General features: G+C 48.5%; 6 protein-coding genes across 6 annotated transcripts; 1 reads left to right on the plus strand and 5 right to left on the minus strand.

Annotated features, from left to right (window-relative positions):
* Positions 1 to 261: 261 nt before the first annotated feature.
* N7537_006338 (RMD1 family protein) lies at positions 262 to 2,684 on the minus strand (the record flags this gene model as incomplete). The annotated part of the gene is made up of 4 exons (XM_056897395.1): positions 262 to 539; positions 595 to 780; positions 866 to 2,567; positions 2,631 to 2,684. 4 exons carry the CDS (start codon positions 2,682 to 2,684, stop codon positions 262 to 264), a joined length of 2,220 nt encoding a protein of 739 aa, XP_056753180.1.
* Positions 2,685 to 3,354: 670 nt separating this feature from the next.
* On the minus strand, positions 3,355 to 5,517 carry N7537_006339 (uncharacterized protein; the record flags this gene model as incomplete). The annotated part of the gene is made up of 1 exon (XM_056897396.1): positions 3,355 to 5,517. The coding sequence occupies one exon, from the start codon at positions 5,515 to 5,517 to the stop codon at positions 3,355 to 3,357; it is 2,163 nt and encodes a 720-aa protein (XP_056753181.1).
* A 2,100-nt stretch (positions 5,518 to 7,617) lies between these two features.
* N7537_006340 (isocitrate lyase/PEP mutase family protein) lies at positions 7,618 to 8,403 on the plus strand (the record flags this gene model as incomplete). Its single annotated transcript, XM_056897397.1, has 1 exon — positions 7,618 to 8,403. The coding sequence occupies one exon, from the start codon at positions 7,618 to 7,620 to the stop codon at positions 8,401 to 8,403; it is 786 nt and encodes a 261-aa protein (XP_056753182.1).
* A 257-nt stretch (positions 8,404 to 8,660) lies between these two features.
* On the minus strand, positions 8,661 to 9,103 carry N7537_006341 (uncharacterized protein; the record flags this gene model as incomplete). The annotated part of the gene is made up of 3 exons (XM_056897398.1): positions 8,661 to 8,780; positions 8,848 to 8,984; positions 9,052 to 9,103. 3 exons carry the CDS (start codon positions 9,101 to 9,103, stop codon positions 8,661 to 8,663), a joined length of 309 nt encoding a protein of 102 aa, XP_056753183.1.
* A 2,965-nt stretch (positions 9,104 to 12,068) lies between these two features.
* N7537_006342 (putative C2H2 finger domain protein) lies at positions 12,069 to 13,489 on the minus strand (the record flags this gene model as incomplete). The annotated part of the gene is made up of 3 exons (XM_056897399.1): positions 12,069 to 12,839; positions 12,889 to 13,028; positions 13,078 to 13,489. 3 exons carry the CDS (start codon positions 13,487 to 13,489, stop codon positions 12,069 to 12,071), a joined length of 1,323 nt encoding a protein of 440 aa, XP_056753184.1.
* A 4,944-nt stretch (positions 13,490 to 18,433) lies between these two features.
* N7537_006343 (glycosyltransferase family 31 protein) lies at positions 18,434 to 19,861 on the minus strand (the record flags this gene model as incomplete). The annotated part of the gene is made up of 1 exon (XM_056897400.1): positions 18,434 to 19,861. The coding sequence occupies one exon, from the start codon at positions 19,859 to 19,861 to the stop codon at positions 18,434 to 18,436; it is 1,428 nt and encodes a 475-aa protein (XP_056753185.1).
* Positions 19,862 to 20,194: the final 333 nt, after the last annotated feature.

A 20,194-nucleotide genomic window follows, 5' to 3' on the forward strand; every position in this document is an offset into this window, starting at 1 on the left:
AAATTCGTTATATTGTTCCCTCGGCCAAATTCACACAGGGGGGCTGCATATCTTACGTAGGCAGTTGAAGTAGTGTGTTAAGCTTGGATATGTGAAGTGTAGTGTTTCTAAAGCAGGGAGAGGAACCATTTTAAATAATCAACACGTATTAGAATCTGTCAGTTTTGAAGTAATATGCAACCGAAAAGAAATTGTGTCCAGTGACCCCCGCCATAACACCAGTTGCGCCATGGTATCCAGCTTTTAGAAACTCAAATGAAATTAATATCCCATCATTCCACTGACTCCCATATCCGAACCAGTGCCCGCAGGGCCAAGAGATGGACAGATGCAGCCTGGTGGCGCGTTGGCGGCAGAGTATGGGTACCAGTCTGGGGATGGAGAAGGGGTGACAGATCGGCCCATGACACGGGCTAAGATATTGGCAGGTGTACCAGCGGGACCCTGGCTTGCATGGAGAAGGCCGAAGCGGAGGAAGACTTCGGAGATTGTAACGATGATTGAAATAATGATGAGGACGATGATGATCCAGGTTTGGTCTAGAATGGGGTTAGCTGGGAGAAGCTAGGGAGCGAAGAGAAGGTCAAGACATACGGGAAGTGCGGTTGTCGGCAATCGAGTCGGACAAGATTTCTGCGAGATCGAGGAATACGCGACATCTCTCGTTGAGAACCTGGATACGTGGTTTGATCTCCAAATACTCACGCACGGCGATGTAGAGTGGGTAAAGGGTTGGCTCGCTCTCCCAGAAGAAGTTCGGGACGTCGAGCATATTAGATGCTAGTGGGAAATGTTAGTATGGAATAAAGTATCTTCTCCGCGGCCAGGCCCACATAATGGCCGATATAGGGGACTGCGGACTTACAAAGGTTGACCTCAACACGACTCTTGAAAAGTCGACCCAAGATCCGGAAGACTTCTTCTCGCTTCATACCCAGTTGGCCTGTAACGGCAAGACGTCTGGGAACGTCTTTAGCCTCTGCCATCTGACGGGCCATGACTTCCTCGAAGAAGCACAGTTTGGTGCTCTGTGAAATACCATGGCTAATAGCGAGCTTGATCATATGGTCACCACTGCGAAGAGTGATCATATCGTTGTAGACTCGTGGGCGTGAGATCGCAGTCGAATACTCGAAATGGAACTCCTCTGTCTCAAAGTCTTCCTCGTCAAGAGGCATCGTCGCCAGAGGAGTAGGGATACCAGTTGCAGATGATGTAGCAAAAGCCAAATCTGCTAGCAAGTCTTTCTCCTGTCGCTCGGTGAAGTTCCAGAAGACGACAACGCCGTAACTGAAAACGAACATCTCAGCAACATTGTACAACGTCCGGGCCGGAGCTTGCGGCGTTGACGAGGCGGGTGTGGTCAGTGGCGGAGAGGGACGGTCTCGAATCAAAGCGTGACTATCATCCGTGCTGTGCCTTCGGCGACGGAATGCAGGTTCAGGCGAGGATTGTCGGATTCCTTCATTGCTGTCTGGTTGCGGGAGTGGCGGGATATGCTGCAAGCCATCGACACTTTCGCCGGAACTGACAGCATGCTCATGGTCATTGGGGAGGTGGTCATGAACTTCTTCGGAGATGCGGTTCAAGAATTGCTCCCGATTTCCCTCCCGGGGATCATGACTCTCAGGGTGGGCCGGCGACCCTTCATAATGGTGCTCATCCTCTGGACGGTTGTGTCCACCAACCGAATGTTCCTCCGTCTCGAGCATATATTCATCATGATAATCGCGAAGTTCATTTCGTTCAATCTCCTCGTCCAACAGCGACTTTCCTCCTGGGTATTTCAACACAGGGCTACTCCGCAGACGGTACCCATCATGGCCCGGCAAAAGAGGAAGATGGTACGCGGTGTAGAGACAATCATCATAAAGCTTCGTCCGCCCACCATGCTGCTCCTTAACAAAAGCAGCAAGAGATCCCATCTTATACGCCTGAGCCGTACAGTACGCCGTAACACGCGCGAGTTTCTCCGTCCGTCGCGCCTTCGGCAACCGCTCAGCATAACTCTTCGCGCGCTCAGGCGCAACACGGCGTTTCTTCAAAACTTCTTCTTCGGCCAACAGAGGGGCAAGATCATTATCGACGCCGAAATCGCCGCCAAGCCGCTTCGACACAAGCAACTGGTGTCTTATTCTTTCCGGGTCAACATTTTTCTCCTTGGCTAGACGCGCGACAAGCTCCTCGTCCACGAGGTCCGCACCGTCGGAATCATCCTCCTCTTCTTCAGTTTCGCCCTCCTCCAGCTCGCCGGTGTCAGGCAGAAGAACCAGCTTCTCGCTGACTTTTGTCGTTCGAGGTGGGAGTCGCGGTTGCGCGGCCAGTCGGCTCATCGTGGCACCGGATCCTGCCACTGCACTTGAACTGCTATTGCCTGCGCTGGTTATTAAGCCTCCAGCTGCGGAAGCAAGACGGCGCGACCGTGAGATTGGTGGTGGGCCGCGCTGCTGCATTGAAGGAACGTCGGAGGCGTATTGGAGGACGTTGTCGACGGTGATGAATCGGGTTGCGGGCGAGCGGCGTCGACGGGGTGTTTGGGGCTGTTGCTGGTCTCGGGAATCTGTGACCTGGATAGACGATATGGGTTAGTTGAGCTTGGTTCGTACAGTTGATTTGATAGTCAATCCCACCAAGACAGTTGGGCTGCGCTGGCTAGTCCCCCGTCCTCGGGCCGGGGGAGTCATTGTCAAGCGAGCTTAGAATAAGCGCTTGGAACTGATTTTCGGTGATTATTTGCTGGCACTTTACAGCCTAGAAGAAATATCTGGCGGTCGGTGTAACGATTGCTATGTATGATGCTCCGAGCCAGCAAGTTCGAATCGGCTCGAGGCTAAACCTAACTAGGAATAGTCCATTGAGCGGCCAAATGACGTCTACTGTTGCAGTCACGTGTATGTTTAATTTACCAATCCCGTGACACTACCACGTGTTACACCGCCCAGCCAAACGGGACCCACCATGTCTCATTGGGACTAGCATGTTACAGATGGCGTTTTGGTCGATCTGGGGTAAAAGTGAAGATCAACCGGAAACTGGTTCCATTGCTTATTGACTACGAAAAGAAATTAGACTAAGTTATTTATACTTCGTTGATTTGTGACTTTTCATTCGTTTCCGAGGTCTATGTGGTGCTCAACTATTTGTTTGTGTTCATTGGTGGCCTGACTACCCGACAGTGAAGTGCTAGTCTAGAAACATGGAAACCTTGAAAATTGGGTCATAAGAATATGAATTGCTATGGTAAAGAATAATATGACTGGACATAAAACGCCGGGGCTGTTGGTTCAGAAGGCACTCTTTGAGGTGCGACATGATCACCGTGCAGATGGGTTAAAAGAAAATAACGAAATTAAATTACGAATGAAGGCCCTCACGAAGCTGTCGATCTTCCTCCCAGATTTCCTTCTTCATGCGCTGCAGATGAACGTGCTGCTTTTGCAGCTTGTCGAGGTCCACCTGGGGCGGGTTGGGGAGTGCTGCAAGGGAGTCATGCAAGTTGCGGTACTTGGCGTAAAAGTTCTTGAATTTCTGAGACTTCACCCGCAGCTGCTGTCTCAGGATCTCGTAGCTCATTGGTGGAGATGCACTGCCGGTGCTGCCACCGCTAGAGGAGCTGACCGCTCGGCGCCGCTTGGCTTCCAAGTTTCCCGTAGGCCGTCCTGCCTGGGGCACGGACAATTGATCGGACTCGGCCTTGCGCTTCAATGAGTTTGTGGTAGCGGGGGTAGTCTTCGTGATACCGTTGGTCTGTGGAGTAGCTTTGGCAGGTTTGGGAACAGCAGGGGCTGCACGGCCAACTTTGCTGGGTTTGGCTAGCTGGGAAATGAGAGGCGAAGATGAGGATGAACCGGAGGATTGGTTCTGACTGTCAGCTCGGCTGCGGTTGCTACTGGTAGCATCAGAAACATTGGTAGGAGGAGAGGAGCCGAGTGGAGACGGCTTCTGCGGCGAAGTAGAGGGTCGAGAGGGAGGACGCTTGGAAGCTGTAACCTTGGTAACTGGTTTGGATGGTTCAAGCTTTGGCTTCGATGTTTCAGGTTTAGCCTTGGGAACAGGAGCAGATGGGACTGAAGTAGTCTCGGTGGTGCGAGGCTTGGCTGGTGCCTTGATTTTCGGTGCTGGGGGCTTCGAATAGGATGGAGTCCGCTTGTGTTCCTTCGGTTGCTGCTTGGGTGTGGGTGTGGGTGCGGGCGCAGGCGCAGACGCGGGAGCGGCGGCGGCAGGAGGAATATCAAGCATGTCGGTATCGTCATCTTCGTCCGAACTGTGGACGAATTCGGCGGACTTGATCTTGCTGTCCACTTTGACTGGGGCCTTCCCACCAGTCTTCTTCGTAACCCGTCCGGTAAGGGTGCTGTTGGTATTCTTGGGTTTGGTGGGTCGCTTGATCGGGTCCTTGTCACGAGCCTTTGGGGCGGTCGAAGTAGTCTTAGTAGCAGGTGCAGATGCCTTGGCGCGGTCGGTGTCGTTGTCCTTGCCCGAGTCCTCCACGTTGGCTTTGGCGGGTGGGGCAGCAGGTTTCTGGGGCGGGCCAGTACGAAGATTCAAACGCGAAAGGCACTTTCCCTTGCCTCGTTCAGCCTTAGGAAGAAGTGTTTGCCAAAGTTTGTCGGATCGAGAGATGCGCATGCGATCGAAGGCAGAAATTGAATTCTCAATGGCTTCCTTTCGGTCCTCCTCGGTGTAATTGAAGCCAAACAAATCAAGATCTTTGTAGACTTTGTCCTTGAGATTGTACTTCTCGGGGTTGATTCGGTTCACGACGCCGAATTTCTCGCCGAGGGCGATACAGTCTTCGACAGTGGTGCGGGTTTGGCGGGCAAGGAACTTGGCCGATACGGCACGGACGGCGAGAAGGTGAATGAAGGGAACCTTGAGGGCTTCAAGCCTCACACGATCTTTGTTCTCCATCATTGGAGCAGATGTTGGAGTCATTGCGAGAGGAGACTTGGGAGCACCCAAGATAGGACTTGCAGTGAGAGAACGATTGGCAGCAGTCTTGAGGAAACGATCTTTCTCAAGCTCGACTTTGGTGGTGGGACCTTTGTAGCCTGACTTGCTGCCTCGCAGAGCCTTTAGCTCATCCGGGTGTGAGATTATGTGAGTCTTCTTGGACTCCTTCCCCCTCTCATGAGCATTTAATTTTTCTTCTAAATCTGCCAGCGCCTGATCAGTGGCCGCGGTAGCATTTTTAGCCTTTTCAACTTCCAGACTATGACTTAAAACCCCTGTGAAATACAGTGTCTCTTTATCGGATGAGCTATGGTAGATCTCAGATCGATGTGTTTCGGGATATGCATGGAACATTTGAGATTTGCCCCCGTAGTGAAGTGTAGGGTGTTTTCCCAGCCGGAGTCGTGCCGGTTGATCCTTCCGTAGGCTCTGAATCAGATCATCGAGGGTGCTTTGCACCAAATTCAACCTCATGATCTGATTTGGCTTGACAGAAAGATCACCGGACTGATCTCCGAGGTGGAGAGACAGCCCGGTCTGGGGAATATTCAGACCGGTCGACATTATGGGAGTTGAGGAGAAGGTCAAGGTCGGGAGGAAGAGAGAGGGATTCGAGGTTGTGAGCAAGGTCGGATGGCAGCGTGAGAGCTGCAGGTCAGGCGGCCAACTGCACGAGGGAGTGAGGTAAAACCATACGCCATAAGATCGTTAGAGATATGGATATAGAGAAGGCAATGTAGAATGTAAGATGCGAATGGTAAGAAGTGTGAGAGACAAAAGATGAGGAGGAAAGGCAGAAAGGCTGAGAGAGCAAGGCGAAGCGTCGGAGAGTGGGGAGAGCTGACGGCGATTCCTTGTAAAATTACAGGGGATTCCCAATCGGTATTTTCTTTTCTTTTTTTTTTTCTTTTTTTTTTTTTAATTAATTATAGTAATTTCAATGTATTGACTCCTATAAGTCGTTACCTACTAGTACATTCTATATGTACTTCCAATGTTCTTATAATATATGATATTCAAGAGATATTGAATAGAAATTACTATATAATCGTAAATGATGTGTTCTTTCTATGTATACAGATCCTATACATAGACTTTCTCTCGTTCCTCTTGACTACGATACATTAGTACCGTCCCCGTATTGAAAGTCATTCTTGTGCCAGGGCCCTTTGTTCTACATCTATTTGTAAGTCACTTGTTCATGTCATTTTTCTTTTTCCCTTGTTTTTTTCTTTCTCTCTTTTTTTTTCACTTCTCCTAAAATAATTGTAACGTACACCCCCAATGTACATATATACCTTATAAGATACATCCATGGATAGACCTACAACATACGTAACCTAAGCGCAGCCGACAACCGCACAGAATCTAGAGAATCTAGACTCGGATACAAATACAATACAAATACCGTGAGGAGAAAAAAGAGTGACCCCATCAGTAACGGGGCTTCCCGAGTCCAGTTTTGTTTACCGAAGCGGGTGTGGTCGGGTTTATTTGACTTCGATATAGATTAAAGGTTCCTTGACTATGTATTTGTTGATGACAGGAAATTATCTGAATGTCATGGTCTAAGTGGTTTCATGGTTTCATAGTTTCATGGGTTTATAAAAAGAACATCTGAAACGAAAAGACACTAGGGAAACATAGGAAATAACATTCCATTCTCTCTCTCTCCAATGAAAATCACCCGGGTACTCGTTATTCTACCCTGGAGGAATGCTACAGGCTTTGCCCCTCGTTCATATGCACCCAGGCACGGAATATCCAACCCGGAAAGGTCCCCCAGGTGTGTTACCGTTCAATGTTTCGCCCTACATCGGACTAGTGGACTTGCTACGGACTCTTACTCCTTTCGATAGGCTAACGAGAAACGGGGCCAATTCCTCGTACCACATGTTATCGGGCTCCTAATTTGATTACAGAGCAAGTTTAGCCTTTACCAAGGTTATTGGTTTTGAACATGAGATGACCTTGCTGTGTTGTCAAAAGTCTATGACATCTCCGTATATTGTAGATAAATTCCCTAGCACAATTCCTCTTATTAGATCTTCGGTTTCACAGCTGCATGGAAGGTCCATTTATGCATCCTAATGGAGTAATGGAGGCCAAGCCATCAGGCTCCGGGGTGTATATTATTGTATTACACCCGTTATTTTTTATTTTTTTTCTAACCCTTTTGGTTCCTTTGCAGTACCTTGTCCCCATATTGGCTGCCGGACTGGTCAATTAAAGTCGATCCCCTCTCAAATCAATTGTGGCAAACCTGAATGAGATCAAGTTACATTGGGAGTTCCCGTAAGCAATACAAAGAGTGTAAGCAGTGTCCTGCATGGTCTACTCAACCTGGACAAGTGTAATTCCTTCCTAAGCCGAAGAGGGGAATACCGTGGATCCCTTGCGCCATTCAGCTAATTCTCCATCTGTCTAGTCTGAGACAGGGGAAATAATAACCCCCATTGTCTGCCTTGCTCGAATCCGATCGCAGATCCGAGCCTGCAGAACTATCGGCTCCGAAAACCTCGTCATTGTTTTCGACCTCGTATTCAATGAGTCAAGGACTTTTTTTTTCCAATCTGCATTGGACTATATGTACTCCGCACTCCATAGTACAACATATTTAGCAAACTAAATATCCATCCAACCCATAGCCTATACATACACAAAATGCCAACCCAAAACGACATCGCCAAACACTTCCGCGCCCTCCACCAACCCGGCAACCCCCTAATCCTAACCAACGTCTACGATGCCGCAACAGCCTCCATAATTGCCTCGTTACCAACAGCACCCGCGATCGCAACGGGGTCCTACGCGATCGCCGCAACGATCGGCGTCGACGATAACGCCCTAACAAAAACCCAAAACCTGACCGCGATAGCCGCAATCGCCGCCTCCGCCCGCGCTACCAACCCTACCAAACCACTGACCGTTGATGTGCAAGATGGACACGGTGATGCCTCTGAGTTGGCAGATACTATTAAACAAGTGATCGCGCTAGGCGCTGTAGGGTGTAATCTCGAAGATATGGATGCGACTGGTGTGCTGCGGTCGGTGGATGAGGCTGCGGCCCGAGTTGCAGTTGCAGTTCAGGCGGCAAAGGCCTCCGGGGTTCCAGACTTTGTGGTCAATGCTAGAACTGATGTGTTGCTGACGGAGAATGGGACTGTTGAGGAGGCTATTGAGCGCGGGAAAGCATTTTTGGAGGCTGGCGCTACTACGGTTTTTGTTTGGGGTGGGTCTAGTGGGCGGGGTGTTTCGAGCACGGAGGTTACGAGGTTGGTTGATGCCCTAGGGGGTATGGTTAATGTGAAGATGAATTTGAGAGAGGGATTTCTGGGAGTGAAGGAGATTCGGGCGTTGGGCGTTGCAAGGATTAGTGTCGGGCCGGAGTTGTGGCGAACTGCTATGAAGGCATTTACTGAGCGAGCTGAGCAAGTGTTGGCTATGTGAGTACATACGTCGTTATGTCTGTCAAGACAAATTTCATGGAGAGCATTACATGAGTCATAGATTAGGTATTCCAGGCTTCGACCGGGTCATGCAGCCCAAAATAAACTGTCTGCCCTTAATTCAATACACACATCGAAGTCATGATTGATTCCAAGTACAATTGTTGCAGGCATTCTGATACATGACGATCCTGCATCATCAAGTTCGGCTACAGATCCCATTTACGCAGGGATTCCCATAGCAGCAGTGTTCATCGACTACGCAAGGCCCATTATCCTCCCTACAAGCTGGCCAATTATCATCCGTCGATCGACATTTGCTAGCAGCACAGTAACCCGAGCAGCATTGGTTATTCGGATTGCCGAACTCACAAGAAGCTAGCATTGGTTAGAGGTACGTTCAACGTTTATGTTTAGCTGTGGTCGCTCGATACTTACAGTATACTCCCGCGCAGGTGGGTGTTGGGACACAGGTTGTGATAGTTGTTGTCGAGGGTGAGACAAAGGTTGCCGTTGTGCATGTTTCGGTAAGGACGCAGGCATCAGCAGTGCCACATCCTCCGGTTGGACAAGCTGCTGCTTCTGTTTGTTGGAAGATGTGGTTAGTAGGTTGTTGGGGTTTGATGTAAGTGTTAGTTGAAATACATACCGCTCAGGGCAAGGTGGGTGAGGACAAGGCCGAGGGCTCTATGGATATACATATTCCTAGTCTCAGTGTTTCTCGGTGTTTCAATCTTAGGTGTGAGAACAAAGTGTGGTCGGTTAATTGAAGAAATTGGGAGTAAAGCACTTCTATCGGTGTCTATATATACACCACACACTAAGACACGGAACTACCTAAAGCATCAACTTTCGAGGAAACCTTGGAACACACGACCAGATGACTTGATACGAAGCTATAGTTATACACTAGTTGTGAGTTATGTTTCAAGTTTAGGTCATTTGCCACTACCCCCAGACTTTCCATCTCTACCGCGGTCAATGTTCTCCCAACGCCACATGAATACGAGGGTCAACACGAGGAGTTCGATAAACTGGAATTAAATTGGCTTTGATGTGAGACATTGTCCATTATTCAAAATCTTACTTTATGGCTTCTTTTGGTGTATAGCAACGTGACCGATGATGTTGCTGGACAAAGTTGCCGACTGGTAGAGCCATCGATTTGACTTGATCATTCAAGTTTTTGATCTTAGATCTGAGTAGACAATAGATCTCCAAGTAACCTGTCCGCATATAGTATATTATGTCAAGCCCAAAGAATCCGTCCATATAGAGTATAAATAAACAGCACGAACTCTTCGCTGTACGCCATGCACTTACCCATGTCAATCAACCCCAGATTCATCTTAACCATAGTGTACGTGGTGTGAGATATATGATGTAACAGAGAAACAGACCATGGAAGCTCTTGTACAGCAGAAAATGCTCCTCAAGCGATAGAAGCCTTCTGCATCTTGCCCATAACCAAAACCAACTTTTGCTTGAGGAAAGTAATGCGAGCGATCTCGTTCCTATGTGCATTCGGATCAACCCCAGTGTGCCCGCGGGCTGTTGGTCATATTACTAAGAGAAGTCAAAAAGGTGTTCAACGACCTAGTTAAATGGTAGCACCTACATTACCTCTCCCTGCCACCCGAGCGAATCAGGTGCTCGACAACCTTATGGGTGGTATTTGCAGTGTGAAGGCCCCTCTCACCCACCGTTTCACATTATGTGGTGCCATGCTCTGTGGTGGTGCCATGCTCTATGGTGGTGCCAGGAGGTTGCTAATAGCATACAGAATCAGTCCGGTCCGGGCATCTTCCCTATCATTATTTCCCAAAGCTTTCTCTCTATCCGCAGTGTCTCCTTAAGATCGACCTCCCCTTCCGCATACCGTCTGTCGTGAATTTGTGAGATCCCTCGCTCTGCGTAGGCGAGGTATAATTGAAAAGACATTCCTTGTTAATACGGCTTGTATCAAAATTGCTCGCATCTATGGCTATAGCTCCTAGGTAGAAGTGGATACCTGCAAGCAGGATATCCTAATCCGGATGTGTTGAGGACTCGCAGATACTGCTAGCAGTTTCGAAGAAATCATCAAATTGCTTCGTTCGTCCATGCTCTTTTTAATACCTAGGTAATATTAGACTGCATTGTAAGTTAAATGCCTGGATATCGTATACTTACCATACTGCCTCTGTCAGTAGCTTTGCGGGATGCAGTTTGGTGGCTCCCGGCAGATCTAAGATAGCTAACAAGTGATCGGAAATTTGTCGGTCTGTATCAACTTCGGGCTCTTTGGAGGTAGTAGTAAGATGATTAAAGAGGAATAAACTGTCTTTCTGTGAAAGGGGATAGCATCACCTTCTCCAAAGATACAACACTAACTTATTAGTCTTTCAAACTCGATCTGTCATTGACTCGTAAAAGAGCGCTTCATGCTCTTTGATGGCGTTTCGTGGTTCGCATTTTCCTACTTGTCAACCCCAAAGCTTCTTCCAACGCACGACTTCCATGTCGGCTGGAACAAAGGTTTGGGCAACAGCTTTAAACACGTTGCAAAGCAGGTGGAGATTATTCTTCGCCATGTGTTCCTATCTAAGCGAAGGACGCATGGCGTTCATATCGTTATCTACCTCGAGTGTCGTATGAAGTCTTTCACTCTTCGCACCATCAGGGTATCCCCTGGTCCCATGAAGTCCATCTTTCTCCATCTTGAATATCTGGTTTGATACGCCTTTGATTCGATACTTGTCAGGTCGATGCTCGAGCTCTTGCAACGTGCATTCGAACCCGCGCCGATAGATGTATCTATGAATTCTTAGATGAACACAGCCTCTTAGGGCTTATTGCGATGCAGCTACAACGCCAATAGAAAACCCGAACTAAGGGTTGTAGCAAGACTAAGGTGGCCCTATGCAATCCGGTCCATAGTGGAACATATGTACGTATTCGTGGGGCATCTTGTAGGAAGATACTATCTACGTATCATTCGATCTGACAAGAAACACGAATTCAATAACTGTCTATTATCATCGTTCTATCATACAGTCATACAAACACCAGTAGACGACCTCATTCGAAAGACGAAAGCGAAAGAAAAAAAAGCAAAGGATACCGGAAATGACAGTCAAGAGGTAACAAAAAAAAAAAGGCAATACAATAATTAGATGTATGAAACAATAAGAGAAAAACAGCGAAATAGACACGAACTAAATCCCAACCAGACACCACAATCAGGAGTCTCCTTAAAAACAAAACCAGACCCTTTCCCGAACCCATCCATACCCAAGGCAATCCCTAGTCCAACCCTCTATTTATTCCCTGGGTGCAGTTCATCATCTGATCGTGTCTCGGTAATGTCATCCGCAAGCATTTAACAAAAGAAAATGGGGGTGATGCAAAAGCGAGATGACATCTTGAAACAAAACAATAAATCGCAGATTTGGAAACACGATCAGACCGTCCGACTCCTTCCAGTGCGCTGGTTTCCCATCAATATAAGTACAAACGGATAAGAAAATGCATGAAAAACAAAGGAAATAAGAAATCAATCGAGAGGCATAGACGAATTCTCTCGTGGGAATCAAGGGGCTTATGCAATGAACCTATTAGACAAAGGAAATAATGGAAAATTCAAAGCTGTTGCGAGACAATTCCAAGTATGGGCTGTGAATCGCATCAGACGGCCGTGGACCATGTGTGGTCACCCCGGGGCTTCATTTCGTAGTTCTCCGGCTCGGTGCTGGTAGGCCGACGAATGGTAGAGTTGGGGAAGTACATGTGCGGCGGCATCGATGTCGGGTACGCGGGGCCAGTGGGCTCAGGGTAAGTGAAGTCGTTGGCCGATCCGGGCGATGGCATGCTACCGTGAGACGGCGAGGCCCACCCAAGACTAGTCATGTGTGGACTGCCGTTCACGCTATTGGGACGGTGATCACTGTTGGCCGGGGGCTCAAGAGGTTGAGGCGGAGCGTAGGGATGCGAGGTCATAGATGGCCGGGGGTGGGGCGCACCGCCATAGCTGGACAGCGAAGGAGAAGTTGCAGTTGGGGAAGCCCGAGGGCTGCCTTGGGGGAAATCCCCACGCACATGAGGCGGAATAGGACCGGTGCCCATGTAGTAGTCGCCGGCCGAGTGGTGCATGTTCAGTGGCGGGAGCTCACCACCAGGCGACATGGACGGATGTTGCGCGGGTGACGGTGTAGAATGGATGGAAGCGTGCTCGGAAAACATTCCCTCGCCAGGACGTCCACGATCCTTATTTTGCCGCAACTGGGCCTCTGTTTCAGCAGCGGCTTCTTCGATGGTCCCAGTGTGATGATTTTGGTGGCGCGTCAACGTCGTACGGCGCGTGAAGGTCTTCTGACAGTTGGCATACGGGCATTTGTAGGGTCGCTTGCCAGAGTGAATGCGGCGATGCCTGGCCAGCGAAGACGAGTCGCTAAAGGGCTGAAGAAATGTTAGGTATAGCCAGAATGAAAAGAGGAAAGATACACACCTTGCCACACCTCTCACACATATGAGGCTTCTCTCCGGTGTGTACACGGGAATGTACTGTCAAGGCCGAGCGTTGGATGAACTGCTTTCCACACCCTGGCCACTCGCAAGCATGGGGTCTAACTCCGGTGTGGATACGCTCTAATATATTGTCAGTGGTGGAATCTCTGAAACTTCTAGATATACATACCATGTCGAGCAAGGTCACTGCGCCGTGCGAAGCCCTTGTTACAGGTTGAGCAGTGGAAAGTCTTTGGTGGTGGTTCAATTCCAGCTCTTCCCTGTGGGACAGGTTCCTGCTGCATCTGGGGATCGCCAGCGTATCCCGCAGGGGCATAGGCCATGTTTCGAGGGGTTGAACCCGTGGGTTGTGCATAATAGAAGGAATCGGCAAGTCCGCCATCCATTTGCATGGGCGGAGGACCGTGGGGAGGGTATGCGTTGACAGGGTTGTCCGAGCCACCTGATTCGCTCTTCATGGTGGGCGAAGCTCCGGTGTGTAACTGTGTACTCTGTTGGAAGTACTGTTGTTGTAACTGCGCTTCGGCGGCGGCGGCGGCAGCAGCGGAGTTTTTCCTGTTCAGGATGGTCGTGAAGTCCATGACCCGACCCAGCAAGTAGCCAAGGGACCGCGGTCAAGGACTGCTTTCGAAGACGTCCTTCGGCAGGCCTTCCACGAGTATACGACGAAGTCCGATAACTTATTGGATTCGAAGTCCTTTACGCGTAAGAACTGGGTGATATGAAGGGTAGCGGGTCGTTGGGAGGGAGATTCGGGTCCCAACTAGCAAGCTCTGCAAGTCACGAAATAGTCAGAACCAGTTTTCGGTAGTAAAACGAGCTCGGCTCTGCAAAGACTCCGCGAGCGCGCAACTCGTGGGGAGACGACTAGACACTCACCCTGCGTGAACCTGTAGTACACGTAGTGTCTTGGACAGTCCCTCAACGAAGAATGGGACGGGGTAGATTCTCCACTTTTCTGCAGTGGAATGCAAGGTTGCGTAAGAGGTATCGAAACGATGGGCTTTCTGCCAAAAAGCCCAGCTCGGGAAATAATGTTGTGGTCGGCTAAAGGCGGAACGCGTGATCGGCGAAGGTTGGAAGATAGGTCTATAGGTCTACTATCCCTATCAAGGTTTCTATAGGGGGAAAAAAAGTCGATTGTCAGCATGAAATCAAAGACCACGATGATTCCGATTCCGAGGTCTTTCCACCGTGCCGTAAGCTCGTTATCTTGTTGCCTGTGCGCCTCGGTGGGGGTGGGAGTTCCAGGAAAACGAAAAAGACCAGACGAGCACAGATGGGGAAATTGTCCGTGTTCATGAAACCCAAGATAACAGCGCAAACAGAGAGGGTTGGGCAGCCAAGGTGAATGGGCGAGATGCGTCATCACTGACAAATCGCGGTGAAGGTAAGGAGTGAAGCGAAAACACACCTTTAGGAAGCTCGAGGTTTCAAGATATTATAGTAAAAGTAAAGAATCCAAATAAAAGAGGTTCGAGGGAATTTGGTAGGAATTCGCGCAGACCGGTTAAGTGGAGGGGGTAAGAGGAGAAGGGATAGACAAAGATGAGGATCGAAGATTGAAAAAAAGAAAGGAAAGCGAAGGGTTAAAAGGTGGAAGATGAGAAGGGGGGGGGGAGGGGGAGAAATAGAAAATATGATTATTACATATATTTAGGTGATTTAGGTGATTTAAGTGATTTAAGTGATTTAAGTGATTTAGGTGATTTAGGTGTGGTAGGTGCCACTGTCTGCATCTTTGTACATCATTTATTTACTTCTTTTTTCTTTCGTTGGTTTTGGTTTTTGGTTGTTTTGGATCATATTTTATTTAGTTTTTTTATTTAATATTTCAAGCATCATATCCAAATTTCGAATCTCCCTGATATATTGCACTTTCATATACCTATTTCATTATACTCCTATTGTATCCCAAGACCTAAGACTCCTAAACTCAAGTCCCTTTCTAGAAGGGCTAGTTCTCCCTAGTCGGACCCAGCGAAGCCCGCTAGAAGGAAACTTGGCCGCACCAGAAGGATCCACAACGTGCCCTTCCCCCCGTGCGAAAATGGATACGAAAGGCCGATCCGAACAATTTCCTTATTATTCTCGATATAGCCTCCTGAAATTTCTCTCGGGATAAACCCTGTAAATCTGACGTTTATTCCCCAGACCAAGACCCAAATTAAGGATAGGATCGAATTAATAGAGAACTAATATATGGAAGGCGTTAATAAAGTCCCATACACAGTATGAAAAGGGGGGGGGAAGCTTGAACTACAACCCCTGAAGCTAAAAAGAAAATATACCATTTTCCATCTGCCGGATTTTGCGATGAAAACAAAGAAGTAAAAAAGAAGTAAAAATTAAAGCCCAAAAAAATCGAAACGGGAGATTTCGGTGATCAACCATGACATGCAGGTTTCTCATGGTGCGACACATGGAATGATTATACTTATTTTTATATTTGGAGATTACCTCGATAGTCCATCCCGACCATCGTTAACCGAATACATCGCAAAATCGGGAGTTACCTTCTAGAAGGTTTTCGCTATCATTATGGTAGCCTGTACTGCGTACCTCACGCATCATATATGGGTTACACTGTTTACTCTGATTGGTAGTACGAACTCACTTTCGACCTTCTATTCTCACCATCCTCCCATCTTGTCTTATTACCTAGGCTCTGACGATCCTGCAGTGGAGCTAATCCGGTGTGCATCGGTAATTACACCCATCTCATCCGCCCCTTTTTCCCTTCCGGGGGCACTAGAGGGCACCGGCTGCCTTCAGCCTCTAGGAAACCCACTCTATCACAAAAGACGGCACGGATGGCTCCGCCAAGCCTTCTCCTTACCTTCCAGAAGGCCGCCAGAAGGATTTTGGAACATCCGTGGAAGCCGTAGAAGCCGTAGGAAGAACAAAAAAAGACATGCGCCCCATGCTGCGCACGGTTCGGAGCCTTACCAGTAGATCCTCCCTGAGCCTGTGCACTATACCCTTCACATCGAGGGATTAATGTGAGAGAAAAAAAAAAGAAAGAAAGAAATAGTTAAACACTGCCCAGGATGTATCTGCCTAGAGGTAAAATAAAATAAAACATAAAAAAAGGGGGGGTTGGGCACAAGGATGACTGGTCTAGTCATATGGTGCCCAGGTGACTTTCCAGGGCTATTTTCTCTTCATTGGCATGATCATCTATCCTCTCACACTCACGCACTCTCTCACACACACGCCTACCGTTCTCAGCCACTCACCAAGCTAACACGCATCCCTGGAAATTGTGACGAAAATGACGACACCCATTATCCTGCATACTGTACCTGCCAGTTTGGTCTCAACTCAGATCCTGCGGGGAGTTGCGGAGATTATCTCCCCTCTACAATACTTTATAAACACCATGCAGATCCGTGTAAAGCCGAATAGACAGTACGCTGGCATTTCAGGGATTTGATGAACCAATGACCGGCAAGCTGATTTATTATAGTTAACCATTTCCCTGGATTTTGAGCAATCGCCAATAAAACACAAAATTGAACTAAGGCGGGTCAGACCGATGCACATTGGACGGCTGGACACGGGGCGATTCCCACATGGTTGTGGCTGAGACGTGTCTTGGTGTATCATGTTTGCGCTAGTATCCATATTTCTATTAGTAGAACATTTCCTTCAGCCTGGAGGCCCCTGGGATGGAGCATGTCCTGCTACAGGTCAGTTTTGGAGGTGTTTTATGGCTGCAAGGTTGGTTTCTGACAAATTAGGTAGAATTGTGGAATTATCCTCTCCCCGAGGCCCTTAGAGGTAACCTATTGACCTTGGAAATTCAGACACACCCTATTTTGTACAGCCTACGTAACCTGATATATGTACCAGGAAAAACAAATATCCACAAAATCCAGGGACAGCCGCTGACGCTATGACCAAAAAAAAAAAAAACCGAAAGACCCATTTTTCTGTGTCTGCTGTCGCAGATTCCACTCTGATGTCACAACTCCTCCTGGGGAAAGTGAGCACTGGCCCACTGATGTGCCTAACATATCATACCAAGGTAAATAGTCACAGATAAGTCAACACTAGCTCGTCTCAGCTTGCTGCGCGAGTCCAACTGCAGAAACCGTGCTAATATCCCTAGGTAACACCCAAATATACTCGGTACCAAACACGTGGCGTAGAAGCTAATGCACATGACCCTGAAGCATTGCGTTGCACCATGCCTCATGCTCCACTTGGACGCCACTCGATATGAAGGGAATATGTTGGACATAAAATACCAATGTAGACTGAAACAGCACTTCTTTACACTCCCATCTCGTATTCTAGTCTTGGCTGTCGAAGACCCAAAATTGCGTATCTGGCTCCGTTTGACGGAACTTAGTACAGGTTGCCGGGTCACTGTCAATAGTCTCCGTCCTTCCCGCTCTCTCAAAATATATACTATGTACCGCTCCTAACTGTTTACTGTCTACTGCTTACTGTTTACTCCACTTGGTCTCACATCCGCGACATTCAACGCCGATCGATCTTCAGGGGGTTCCATAGGATCTTCACTAGGTCACTACGATATACGGAGTATCTCCCTTAGTAAAGTATTACTACGAGCCGTTATTTTCTCCGATAACACCCCGAGTATTCGCGGATTTTAAGCGTACATCAGCAAGTATTTTATTTTTTTCTCGATTTTGTAGCTCCCAGCTGGCATATATATATATATATTATATATGGTATCTTTGGTGCTTAGTTTGGTTCTAACATTATAGTTGTGGGTTTAAAATAGGTTAACAAGCCACTAGTGATCATGATTGGAAAACCAGTTCTTGAAGATATATATATTTTAAATACTGCCGTAGAGAACACACAGAACAACAAACCACATGTTTGGCACCTGTCTATCCGCTAGTCACAAAAGACCAAGAAATATGCATACATATCCACATGGAATAAGAAAGGGGGATATTGATCGGTTCCATGGTACAACATAATGTCTATCGGTGAGCTATGGCCTCCAGAACTTTGACGGCCTTGCTTGCCATGGTAGAGAGGCGGGTCTTACCCACCTGTTCCCCTTCCTTTTCCTTGCTCTTGGCTTTATCATCACTGTCCTCCACGGATATTTAAATGTATACTTTGGTAGATACCCGTGTCCAGTCCTGTATTAAAAAAAGGCCCTAACCATTTGATGGACGATAAGGCCATTGTCCGAACCAAAACTAGAACAGTCGCTCGAGACCTGTCAAGGACGCAAGCAGCCTACAGAGTACTCGAGAAGATCCTTCCCCAGAACTATATGTTCAACGGCTACAATTTTAAAACACAAAAGAAAACCCCCCCAAAACAATCCATATCACATTATTTAACTTATTAGAGTAGACCGAAGGTGTATCTATCATCTATAAACAACGAAACGAAACTCCATGCAAAGAGGTATTCCTTTAACCTTGCGCCTGAAAGTGGGCTTATTGATCCAGCAGACCGCCGGGGCCCGCAGACCATATAAAGGAGCCCGTACACGTTCCGTACATGTACAAGCCAAAACAAATTCATATTTATCTCTTGCGCCATGACAGCTCCAAGATTTGATCACCGTTCCTGTCATCGCGCATGATGTACCACTGAGTGACACGGTCGTTCTGCTCGTGGACGGCACCCTGTAACTGGAAGGTCTGTTTGTGTTCATCCTTGCGGCGGAGGGGACCCAATTCGTGCAGGTAAGATTCGTCATCGGCGCCATTGTGGGGAGCCCAGGTCTGCTCCATGGCGAGATCGTCCTGATCCGGGTCGGCGTGATACTTGATGACTGAGAATCCGTTCGTTAGGATCCAGCCGTCGCCGAAGTGCCATTTGCGGAGGAGACAGGTGTCGCCGCATAACTCGGAGACCACGGCTAGCTTCGGCATGTCGGCGTGGAACCAGGACTTCCAGTGGTGCACCGTGAGCGGGGGCTCGCGGCCGGACTCGAAGAATCCAGAGGCGTCGTGCATCAGGTCCAGCTGCCGCAGACGGTGGTCTACCGTCAGCCGGGTTTGGGTGTAGCGGTAGATGCAGATGGCGATGCGGCGATCACCTGTGAAATCCATTGCTGAGCACTTGTCGTATACGTTGGTAATTTCCGCCAAGAGGGGTTTCGATAAAAAGACGCCCGCGCCTCCAAATCCAATAATTCCGAATGACGCAATCTGCGGGATAGACTCTGACAATCCGCCAATATACATGGAGGTGGTGTGGTCGTATTTAGCCAGCGCATCCACTAGTCTGGGCATCGACAGGAAGAATGTGTCATCGTCAATGATACAGCCCCATTGGGTTGTTTCTCGGGAATTTTCCTTCAAAAGAGGGATAAGTGCGAAGTATCGGTTGAGGTAGTCATCGTCCGACTCTGTGACGTGGAGGTTAATCCCCAGAGCGTCAGCCTTGGCCTTGACATCCCGGATTCCGGATTCCGAGCGATCCGGTTCGATCAGCGCGAAAATACGAGTGCGCGAGTATCCAGCCCAGTGCGCGAACGCATCCAGAGACTCGTTCAATCTCTCGACGCTGGTCGCGACTCCAAAATCGATGTGTGATGCGTCCGCCAATTTCGGCGGCTGAGGAACCCGCAAGGACACTGGTGCTGGAATTGAGCACCCATCCGCTGCTCCCTCGGTTCCCCTCGGCTCTTCCAAGAGTGGCTGTTCGAGCCACTGTGTGTACGGTACTGGTTCATCCGTCATATCGAGTACGATCTCTCGACGAGTGTATTGGGCGACTTTGAGAACATTCATGGATGCCAATTTATCGTGATCGACATCGCACGAGATATCGGGGGCGAGGGTGACGTTGGCAGTCGTCTGCAGCGGCAGCTTCACTTGCTCGACCGAGGGCCATAGTACGGCGGCAAACCCTACCACGAACAAAAAGCCAACTCCAAACCGCAGCACCTTTTTCCAGGCCCATGATGCCCCTGGAACGGGCCCATCCCGGGCGCCGAATATCATATTTTGTGTTGTGAGATTGTGTCGGGTTCTACCGCATCGCGGAGAACAAGAATTTGGTCTAGAACACAATCAAGGGCCCACGGTAGGCGGATGAAAGTGTATAAATATGCGCAGGTGGTTTGGACAGGGTTGAAGAAGAGAAAGAGTATGAGTATGAGGAAGAAGAGAAAGAAATTGAAAAGAAAAAAAAGACAAGGGTCAAGGGACGATCATGGTTCCATGGAAAATGGGCAGGGCCAATTCTCTAAGGGGTCTGAAAAGACGATCGATGACGTTGAAGGGGTCCATTTGGCGGGAGTCACGTGACCTCGTATATGCAGGACTCAGGTCCCA

The sequence above is a fragment of the Penicillium hordei genome, assembly GCF_028827395.1.
Source record: "Penicillium hordei strain IBT 12815 chromosome Unknown utg000003l_segment0_segment0, whole genome shotgun sequence".
In the NCBI taxonomy this organism is placed as follows: Eukaryota; Fungi; Ascomycota; class Eurotiomycetes; order Eurotiales; family Aspergillaceae; genus Penicillium; species Penicillium hordei.